Source organism: Rutidosis leptorrhynchoides, chromosome 3 (assembly GCF_046630445.1).
Source record: "Rutidosis leptorrhynchoides isolate AG116_Rl617_1_P2 chromosome 3, CSIRO_AGI_Rlap_v1, whole genome shotgun sequence".
Classification (NCBI taxonomy): Eukaryota; Viridiplantae; Streptophyta; class Magnoliopsida; order Asterales; family Asteraceae; genus Rutidosis; species Rutidosis leptorrhynchoides.
The window spans coordinates 491190001-491202340 of record NC_092335.1 but is presented as its reverse complement, the minus strand read 5'-3'; the positions used below and the strand labels follow the sequence as shown (position 1 = coordinate 491202340).

The window sequence follows — 12340 nt, the reverse complement described above, 5'->3', positions numbered from 1 at the left end:
TAAGCAATTACCTTCGTTCGTTGCATTAATACACATCCGAGGCCTTGCTTTGATGCGTCACAATAAATCACAAAGTCATCATTCCCTTCCGGCAATGACAATATAGGTGCGGTAGTTAACTTTTTCTTTAACAATTGAAACGCTTTCTCTTGCTCATCCTTCCATTCAAATTTCTTCCCTTTATGCGTTAATGCAGTCAAGGGTTTTGCTATTTTGGAAAAATCTTGGATGAATCTTCTGTAGTAACCAGCCAATCCTAAAAATTGACGTATATGCTTCGGAGTTTTCGGGGTTTCTCAGTTTTCAACAGTTTCGATCTTTGACGGATCAACCTGAATACCTTCTTTGTTTACTACATGTCAGAGGAATTGAACTTCCTCCAACCAAAATGCACACTTTGAAAACTTAGCGTACAATTTTTCTTTCCTAAAAAATTCTAGCACTTTTCTCAAATGTTCTTCGTGCTCTTGTTCATTCTTTGAGTAAATAAGTATGTCATCGATGAAGACAATGACAAACTTGTCAAGATATGGTCCACACACTCGGTTTATGAGGTCTATGAACACAGCTGGTGCGTTAGTCAATCCAAACGGCATAACCATAAACTCGTAATGACCGTAACGCGTCCTAAAAGTAGTCTTCGGAATATCGTCTTCCTTCACCCGCATTTGATGATACCCAGAACGTAAATCAATCTTCGAATAAACCGATGAACCTTGTAGTTGATCAAATAAGTCGTCGATTCTTGGTGGTGGATACCGGTTCTTGATGGTAAGTTTGTTCAACTCTCGGTAGTCGATACACAACCTGAATGTACCATCCTTCTTTTTGACAAACAAAACATGAGCTCCCCATGGTGATGTACTTAGTCGTATGAAACCACGCTCTAAAAGTTCTTGTAATTGGCTTTGGAGTTCCTTCATTTTGTTGGGTGCGAGTCTTTATGGAGCACGAGCTATTGGTGCAGCTCATGGTACAAGATCTATTTGAAATTCAACAGATCGGTGTGGAGGTAGTCCCGGTAATTCTTTCGAAAATACATCGGGAAATTCTTTTGCGACAGGAACATCATTGATGTTCTTTTCTTCTGGTTTGACTTCTTCGATGTGTGCTAAAATGGCATAGCAACCTTTTCTTATTAGTTTTTGCGCCTTCAAATTACTAATAAGATTTAACTTCGCGTTGCTCTTCTCTCCATACACCATTAAGGGTTTTCTTTTCTCGCGCATAATGCGTATCGCATTTTTGTAACAAACGATCTCTGCTTTCACCTCTTTCAACCAGTCCATGCCGATTATCACATCAAAACTTCCTAACTCTACTGGTATCAAATCAATCTTAAATGTTTCGTTAACCAGTTTAATTTCTCGATTCCGACATATTTTATCTGCTGTAAATAATTTACCTTTTGCTAATTCGAGTAAAAATTTATTTTCCAAAGGCGTCAATGGACCACTTAATTTAGCACAAAAATCTCTACTCATATAGCTTCTATCCGCACCCGAATCAAATAAAATATAAGCAGGTTTTTCATTGATAAGAAACGTACCAGTAACAAGCTCTGGGTCTTCCTGCACTTCTGCTGCATTAATATTGAAAACTATTCCTCGGCCTTGACCATTATTATTCCCCTGGTTGGGACACTTACTTTTATAATGACCCTTTTTCCCGCATCCGAAACAAGTAACGTCGGCATTTTCTGTTCCATTAATCCCTGGTCCGTAAACTCTACACTTTGCCGCACTATGACCATTTCTTTTACACTTGGTACATGTTACCGAACAAAAAGTAGTCGGATGGTGCCCTTCACACCTTTTGCACGGAATATTCTGATTTTGGTTGTCATTTTGGTTATTGGGGTAGTTGTTGGGATTGTTGTTTCTGCGGTTATTATTGTTGTTGGGACGATTATTGTAGTAGTTGTTGTTGTTGTTGTGATGTTTGTTGTAATTATTGTTGGGACTGCAATTGTTGTTGCGATTGATGTTGCGGCTGTTGGGATAGTTGTTGCGATTGTGGTTGTGATTGTTGTTGTATTGGTGACTCTTGTCACTGGTTTCTTCCCACTTTCTCTTGACTTACTTCATTTTGGCCTCTTCGGCCGCCTGCTCTTTAATCCTACCCTCAATCTGGTTCACTAGTTTGTGAGCCATTCGACTTGCCTTTTGTATGGAGGTGGGCTCGTTTGAACACACATCCTCCTGAATTCTTTCTGGTAGTCCTTTCACAAACGCGTCGATCTTTTCTTCTTCATCTTCGAACACTCTTGGACCCAATAGGCACATCTCTGTGAATCGTCGTTCGTATGTGGTAATATCGAATCCTTGCACTTGTAGTTCTCTAAGCTTTACCTTGAGCTTATTGACCTCGTTTCTGGGACGGTACTGCTCAGTCATCATGTGTTTGAATGCTGACCACGGTAGTGCGTAAGCAGTATCTTGTCCCACTTGCTCGAGATAGGTGTCCACCATGTTAACGCATTACCTGTGAAGGTATGCATAACGTACTTCACCTTGTCACCTTCAGTACAATTAGTTATGGCAAACACCGATTCAAACTTCTCGGTCCACCCTTTCAATCCGATTGGTCCTTTGGTTCCATCAAATTCCAAAGGTTTGCAGGCAGTGAATTCTTTGTAGGAGCATCCTACACGATTTCTAGTGGCGTTAGATCCATTGCTAGTTTCAGAGTTATTGTTGTTATTTCGCATTGCAGCCTGCACTGCGGCTACGTTTCAGCAAGGAAAACACGGAAGTCTTCCTCGGTCATATTCAGAGTATTTCGAGTAGTCGGCGCCATTTCCTTCAAAAATATCCAAAAGAATTAAGTTAATCATATAGAATATTAAGAGTAGTCAACAGTATTTTGTAGCATAATATGAACTCATTTATAAAAGCTTTTTCTTCATATTAGTATTTTATAAGTTTTAATTCGGGTAGTACCTACCCGTTAAGTTCATACTTAGTAGCTAATATACAATTCCACTACTACAATTCTATATGAAAAACTGATTACAATAAAATTCGCGTTCAAACTTTTATACAAAATTTTACAAACGTATAATACCGTAATTTTACATATAGCATGAATTATAGCACACAATAACTTTGATACAAGGTAGTTGCGAAGGCAATTCTAGTTAATACGCAAGTCGTTCAGCAAAGGCAATAAAAACACGTAATTCATATGTCCAGAAACAAGTCATGCATACTGGTTACACTAATATTATTTCTCATCTTTGGTCTTGTGGAAAATAACCGTTGTGGCCGTTGGCTAGGCAGCATGTTGTAATATCGTCAAAAGGACGGGGGTTACGTAATGCCCAACAGCCCTGTAACAATCTAAAAACCTTGTTTCTTACCCCAACTACTGAATCCGTCACTTGTGGAAATGTTTTATTTAACAGTTGTAATCCGATGTTCTTTTTCTCAATTTGGTGAGAAGCGAACATTACTAATCCGTAAGCATAACATGCTTCTTTAAATTGCATGTTTGAAGCTCTTTCTAATGTACGAAGTCCTATGTTGGGATAGGTGGAGTCAAAATAGGCTCTCAACCCGTAGCGTAAAATTGCGTTTGGGTTTCCCGCATTCAATGCCTTAAAGAAAACTCGGCGTAACCTAAAGTCTCCCCAATGTGATATACCCCATCTTTCAAAGGAAAGCCTTTTATAAACTAAGGCATACCTGGAATGTCTTTGAAATGTTCGACAAACTAATTTCACCGTAAATAATTGTGCCGATGAATTCTGCCCGACTCTAGACAAGATTTCATCTCATATCCCCTGGTAGGTCTTCTAAAATTTTTGGTTGTCTATCCTTAACGTCCATTTTTGTTTTTATACTGTAAAATAAACAAGGATTAGATTCGTAAAAGATAATTAACAAACAATACAAGCAATTTTTACATATATCTTAAAAGTACAAGCACACTACAATACATATATTACACAACATGATTACAACTCTTTATTCCAACTCACTCGTTTCTTCTTCTTCGGACTTGGTTCGTTTGGCTAAATTCCTAGGGATACATGGTGATCCTCTAATACGAGCCGTCATTTTCACAAATGGTTTAGAAAAACTGGTGGCCTAGATGTTCCCGAATTATTGTTAAAATTTAAGAAATACGGGCGTTTACGATACATATAAAGTTCATCGGGGTCGGAATCAGGTTTTTCTATTGTGATACCCTTTCCCTTATTATTCTCTTTTGCCTTATTAAATTGAGTTGGGGTAATTTCTATAACATCATCGGAATCCTCGTCGGGATCCAATTCATTAGAAAATTGGTAATTTTCCCAATATTTTGCTTCCTTGGCGGAAACCCCATTGACCATTTTTAACTTTGGTCCGTTGGTTGAGGATTTTCTTTTATTTAATCGTTTTACTGTAGGTATTAATATTTCTTCCTCCGGAACCTCTTCTTCTTCTTCCGGTTCCTCTTCTTCGGTTCCTCCTCTTCCGGTTCCTCTTCTTCCGGTTCCTCCCCTTCCGGTTCCTCTTCGGGAATTTGTGAATCTTCTCAAAATATATTCGACTCTTCATTATTATTAGGTGAGTCGATGGGATTTGTAATAGAGGTAGACATCTATCACACAATATCAAACACGTTAAGAGATTAATATATCACATAATATTTACATGTTAACAATATGTAGTTTCCAACAAAAAGTGTTAAGCAATTGTTTTTAAAGAAAACACGGTCGAAGTCCAGACTCACTAATGTATCCTAACAAAATCAGTAAGACACACTAATGCAATTTCTGGTTCTCTAAGACCAACGCTCGGATACCAACTGAAATATCCCGTTCATATCGATTATAAACATTTCATATTAATTGATTTCGTTGCGAGGTTTTGACCTCTATATGAGACATTTTTCAAAGACTGCATTCGATTTTTAAAATAACCATAACCTTTATTTTATCGATAAAGGTTTAAAAGCATTACGACGATTATCAGATAATGATAATCTAAAATATAGCGTTTACACATGACCATTTCATAATGGTTTACAATAATATTTCACAACGATTTAAGTTCTTCGAATGCAGTTTTAAACAATATTATACAAGCATGCAGACTCCAAATCCTGTCTTTATTTAGCATGCAACAGCGAAAGCTCTTAATAATCACCCGAGAATAAACATGCTTTAAACATCAACAAAAATGTTGGTGAGTTATAGGTTTAATCTTTATCATAAATTATAGTGTTAATAGGCTACAAGATTTCAATTATAACCGCATACATAAACCGTGTATAAAATAATACGCGTAACCCGCGAATTAAAAATCATTCATATGGTGAACACTTGGTAACCGACATTAACAAAAATGCATCTAGAATATCCCCATCATTCCGGACTCTCATCGGACATGATAAAATCGAAGTATTAAAGCATCCGTAACCCGGATGGGGTTTGTTAGGCCCAATAGATCTATCTTTAGGATTCCATAAATTAGGGTTTCTGTTCCCTAATTCTTAGATTAACAGACTAAAAAGGGTGATATTCGGTAATAATAATCCAACCATAGAATATAGTTTTAAGTACTTGTGCCTATTTTGTAAAATATTTATAAAACTTCATGTATTCTCATCCCAAAAATATTAGATTTTAAAAGTGGGACTATAACTCACTTTCACAGATTTTTCCTTCGTCGGAAAAATAACACTTGGCCACTGGTCGATTTACAAACCTATAACAAATATATACATATATATAAAAGTATGATCGAAATATATTCACAATGTATTTTATTATGTTTTAACAATTTAAGTTTGTTAAGTTAACAGTCCAACGTTAGTAGTCTATAACTAGTTGTCCACAGTTAGTAGTACAGAAATAAATCAATATATATTATCTCGAATCAATCCACGATCCAGTGTATACAAGTCTCAGACTCGATCACAACTCAAAGTATATATATTATTTTGGAATCAACCTCAACCCTGTATAGCTAACTCAAGCATTATTGCATATAGAGTGTCTATGGTTGTTCAAATATATATATATATATATATATATATATATATATATATATATATATATATATATATATATATATATATATATGACGTCGATATGATATGTCAAAACATTGTATACGTGTCTATGGTCTATGAAGGTTACATAATATATGTTAGAATACATGTACAATACAATATAAGTTATTTAGGATATGGTTAGTATAGATTTTTGTAAAATCATCCCGTAGTCAAATTAACCATTTTTAACCAATTTTGTTTTACCCATAACTTCTTCATTTTAAATCCGTTTTGAGTGAATCAAATTGCTATGGTTTCATGTTGAACTGTAATTTATGAAACTAAACAGAAAAAGTATAGGTTTATAGTCAGAAATACAGATTACAGGTCGTTTTTGTAGAGGTAGTCATTTCAGTCGAAAGAACGACGTCTAGATGACCATTTTGAAAAACATACTTCCACTTTGAGTTTAACCATGATTTTTGGATATAGTTTCATGTTCATAAGAAAAATTATTTTGCCAGAAGAATAGCTTTTAAATCAAAGTTTATCATAGTTTTTAATTATCCAAACCAAAACAGTCCCCGATTTCTCTATGATGGCGTATGTCCGGTTTTACGGTGTTCTTCGTGTTTCCAGGTTTTAAATCATTAAGTTAGCATATCATATAGATATAGAACATGTGTTTAGTTGATTTTAAAAGTTAGGTTAGAAGGATTAACTTTGTTTGCGAACAAGTTTTGAATTAACTAAACTATGTTTTAGTGATTATAAGTTTACATCTTCGAATAAGATAGTTATATATATATATATATATATATATATATATATATATATATATATATATATATATATATATATGTATATATATATATATATATATATATATATATATGAATCGAATGATGTTATGAACATCATTACTACCTCAAGTTTAGTAGGTAAACCTACTGGAAGTGACAAGAAATGATCTAGCTTCAAAGGATCCTTGGATGGCTTGAAAATTCTTGAAGTAGAATCATGACACGAAAACAAGTTCAAGTAAGATTATCACTCGAATTAAAATTGTTATAGTTATAGAAATTGAATCAAAGTTTGAATATGAGTATTACCTTGAATTAGAAAGATAACCTACTGTAAGTAACAAAGGTTTCTTGATCTTAGATGATTACTTGGAATGGATTAGAAAGCTTGGAAGTATACTTTCAAACTTGAAAGGATTTTTGAAGTGTTCTTGAAGTGTTCTTCCTATGACGATTATAGCTTGATTCTTGAAGTAGTTTTTGATGAAATTGATGATTTGATTACTGGAAAAATTCTTTCATAAGTGTGTGTGTGGTGAGAGAGAATTAGAAAGGAAAATGGAAATGAAATGAAGTGAATGGTGAGTGGTGAGTGGGGTTAAAAGGAGTTCTAGTTAGTTGACTAGTTCATGGTAGAAGTTAAACTTGATTAGTCATGCATGACATAATCAAGAGTAGAATCCCATGCTAGTCCCTATTGGTATATACCCATAGTAAGTACATCTAGAAGCTGGGTGTAATACGAGTACGAAGACTGAATGAATACGAGTAGAATTGTTGATGAAAATGAATGAGAATGTAATTGTAACCATTTTTGTTAAGTATGAGTGTTTTGATATATATCTTGAAGTCTTTTAAAAGTGTATTAATATATCTTAATACACTACATGTATATACATTTTAACTGAGTCGTTAAGTCACCGTTAGTCGTTACATGTAAGTGATGTTTTGAAACTTTTAAGTTAACGATCTCATTTAATGTAGTTAACCCATTGTTTATTATATCTAATGAGATGTTAAATTATCATATTATCATGATAACATGGTGTATGAATATATCTTAATACAATATATATATATATATATATATATATATATATATATATATATATATATATTAAAAACGTCATTACAACGATAATCGTTACATATATAACTCGTTTCAAAACTCTTAAGTTAGTAGTCTTGTTTTACATATGTAGTTCATTGTTAACACACTTAATGATATATTTGATTATCATTTTATCATGTTAAAAATAGTGTATCAATATCTTAATATGATTCATATGTATTTAGTAAGACGTTGTTATAACGATAATCGTTATATATATCGTTTCGAGTTTCTTAATTCAATAGTCTCATTTTTATGTATATAACTCATTGTTAATATACTTAGTGTGATACTTACTTATGATAATTCTCATGTTAACTATATATATATATATATATATATATATATATATATATATATATATATATATATATATATATATATATATATATATATATATATATATATATCATGTAGTTGTTACAAGTTTTAAACATTCGTGAATCGCCGGTCAACTTGGGTGGTCAATTGTCTACATAAACTCATTTCAATTAAACAAGTCTTAACAAGTTTGATTGCTTAACATGTTGGAAACATTTAATCATGTAAATATCAATTTCATTTAACATATAAACATGGAAAAGTTCGGTTCACTACACAGTGAAAAAAGTGTCTATTTCCCTCACTTTATCTGGATCGCCATAAATCTGATAGACAAAATCGACGCTGATGTTATGTACTCCGTATATGATTTTGAGAAATGGTGCTGACAATTATCTTTAAATGACATGTAGCATTTTGCTACTAGGATTTGTGCTGACGCCTATACTTAGGGGTATATATTAGACCATTTTTAACGCGGCGTCAGAGGAGTCCCGTCAGGTTCGCTGACGCCCTCTGACACCCCTGACGCGGCGTCAGGCGAAACGCTCATGGGGCGTCAGTTGAATTTTTCACGGAAAAAAAGGCATCAGGTGACGTGTAAGTTTTTGATTGGCCGAATTTTGTAGCCGTTGGGTAACGGATATTTTTGAATTTTTTTTTAAAATTTACAATAAACCCATCAAACCCCATCATTTTTAACATATCAAACTCTCCATTTTCTCTCATTTTAACACTTTTATTCAAAAAAAATTTATATATCTAGATGACATCTTATTTACTTAATTCGGAATCCGATTCGGAAGACGAGTGTATTGTTGCACTAATTCAAGAATTAGAAGGTGAAGATGCCGAAGTCGAATCATCCGAGCGTGTTCCAAGATCCCGAATTTATATTCCTAGAGATCAAGAGAAAGCCGCAGAAAACTTATGGAAGGATTATTTTAGTGACACGCCCGTGTTTCCGCAACATAAATTTAAAAGGCGTTTTCGTATGCGTATTCAGTTATTTCTCCGAATATCTCGAGGTATTTCTGATTTTGATATTCATAATATTCCCGATTATTTTACATATTTTAGGGAACGTTTTGATGCTATCGGTTGACCGACTTTTACAATATTGCAAAAAATGACTTCATCTCTACGCCAGTTGGCGTATGGAACCGCCGCCGATATGTTTGATGAATACTTAAAAATGAGTGAGCAAACCTCAATAATTTGTTTAGACAACTATTGTAAATGTATTATTCATTTATAGAAAGAACGTTACATGAGGTCTTTCAATGCATACGATGTTGAACGATTATATAGTAAACATGAGGAGAAACACAATTTTAAGGTTATGCTCGGGAGTATTGATTGTATGCATTGGGAGTGGAAGAATTGTCCAGTTGCTTTAAAGGAACAATACACTCGGGGTGATCACAAGAAACCCACTATTATGCTAGAAGCAGTTGCTTCGTATGACTTGTGGATTTGGCATGCATTTTTTGGGATGGCGGGTTCCAACAATGATATAAATGTTTTGAATCAATCACCGATTTTTATTAAACTAAAGAACAGAACAATTCCACCCGCTCTGTTTGAGATAAATGGTAATCATTACACAAAAGGCTATTACCTCGCTGATGGTATATATTCTGACTGGGCTACCCTAGTCAAAGGTTATGTGGCTCCAACACATGATCCAAGGATTAAGTTTACGCGGTTTCAAGCTTGTGCCCGAATGGATGTTGAGAGGACATTTGGAGTTCTTCAAGGTCGATTTCATATTTTAAGGTTAGCGGCACGCACTATGTCGGTGAACAAAATTCGAAGAGTTATGGATTGTTGTATCATATTACGTAATATGATTTTAGAAGATCAAGGATTTGCGTTAAGTGATTGGGAGAAAGATTTCATTACCGAACCGATGGAGAATCGTCCAGAGCGTATACCGAATAGAGGACGGGATCAAGACGTTATCATCCGAGAGAATAGAGATAGGACGGTGCACGACCAACTAACCGATGATCTTGTTGAGCATATTTGGAACCTTCCGCCCACATTTCGCACTGCGAACTAGTTTATTTTACAATTTAATTTATGTAATGGTTAGATTTTAAGTATTGTTGAATTATATTAATTTATGTAATGGTTGAATTTTATGAAATATTATTTTGTGATGTTTTTTATATTTTTTATGCATTTTATTTTATAAAATAACTTTTAATTCATTCTTTAATATAAAATAAAAAAGAATAAATTAAACTGGTAGGACCCACAATTGGATGACACAAAAAGGGGCGTCAGGGTTATTTTATGTCAGAAACTGACATGTGCCACGTCACAGGCAGATTGAACTTTTTGGCCAAAAAGTGAAGACGTCACAGGTAGGGTTATTGCTATGACTAATTTGATTCTCTTATTAATACCTTTCAATGTATCGGTTCCCTCATAACTTTTTCGGAATTTTTGTCGGACATGTAGATTGCCATAAAAAATTAGGAACTGATATCAACATCAACGTAACAAATTAAAAGATAAATCATATTATGATATGATTAGCAATTTTGTATACACATGTTAATGTTATTCGCACGGGATCGCGAAGAATGAGAACTCAGATCGACACTTTCGAAAAAATCTATTCTTGTGTTTTCTGCAAACAACTCCATCAAACCGACCCCTTGATTCCGTAACCTTCACGAATAAATCACCATCATAATGCAACCGTGCGCCCGATTACATTATACCTCGCCAGAATCAGACAAACTCTGGTGTGATCAACTTACTGGGTACATATACATACCCTAAGTTCATTGCGATCAACTAAATCTCTGCATCTTGATATATATTGCAAAACACAAAACCCTAATTGTCGTTTCTTCTCTTGATTATACCCAAATCATCAACCAATCGTATATCTGCTTTCAATCGCCATTGTGACCGATCTTCAAACCTTTAGCTCTTGATAACACTTGTTAGGAATTCGGTAGTGGATCCTAACAAGAACATGTGATTTACAACAATCACGTAACCCACAGACAAAAAATGAATAAGCGATACGATAAATAAAAGCATAAACGACACGAATATTTAACGTGGTTATATCCCAACTCCAAACACGGAGAAGGGTTTACTCCACGAGCACAAACCAGATAATTTTTTTTATTATTTTCGTGCACACTTTTACAGGTTACATTAGGGTGTTTATATAGGCATAAAATAACAAGGAAATGACTTAAAGAGCAAGAAAACATGTTTTTCCTCGTCCAGCTCCCGGATAGGCTTAAGCCACGTCGTGGCTAGTGGAGATGCGCCGTGGCTTAAGGCATGATTTCAGAACAACCTTTCTTTACAACTTTAGAACCTCATCCATGTGTTGAGGATCGACGCGCCTTAACACAAAAACACACTTTTTCTTGTTATTTTGATATCCTTCACACATCAAACAACAAGGATTTATGAAGAAGGGAAACATGAACTGAATTTGTTGGGATAACAAATCCAGGTGGTTGTTGAAGGTAAACAATCTCAGTAAGATCACCATGAAGGAATGCATTCTGAACATCTAGTTTTCGTAGGAATCATTTTTGTGAAACAGCAAGGGATAAGACAACCTGTATATTGGTGGATTTAACAACGGGACTAAATATTTCCTGATAATCAATACCTGGTTGTTGTCGAAAACCCTTGGTGACCGAACGTGCTTTGTAGCGTGCGATAAACCCATTATGATCACATTTTATCTTGTAGACCCATTTGCAATCAACGATATTAGCATCCGAACTCCGAGGTACTAGAGACCAAGTGCCATCAAAGGAAATAAAACTGATCAAAATTGATAAGATATATGTAACAAAAACATAAAATTGTTCAAAGCATTCAAAGGAAATTTATAAAGAACCACAAATTGTATCGAATCTATAGATTGAGACTTTTCTGGGCCTTAGAAGTCGCTGACTTGACTGAGAGTGAACTTTCTCTGCCCTTTTGCTTTATAATTTTTTTTCGGTGGTGTATATCCGGTGGTGTTAGAAAGATCAACCGTCGGAGTATCATCAGATCCATTAGAAGAACCACATTGCAAAGTGAATTTAAATGTAAAACAACATTTTTGTAAATAAATTGTAGT

The 12340-nt window shown here is 34.5% G+C and overlaps 1 protein-coding gene across 1 annotated transcript; it reads left to right on the top strand.

The window, feature by feature from the left end:
• Positions 1–8989: 8989 nt before the first annotated feature.
• Positions 8990–10288, top strand: LOC139901760 (uncharacterized). Its single transcript, XM_071884437.1, has 2 exons — positions 8990–9181; positions 9482–10288. Exons 1-2 carry the CDS (start codon positions 8990–8992, stop codon positions 10286–10288), a joined length of 999 nt encoding a protein of 332 aa, XP_071740538.1.
• The last annotated feature ends 2052 nt before the right edge of the window (positions 10289–12340 follow it).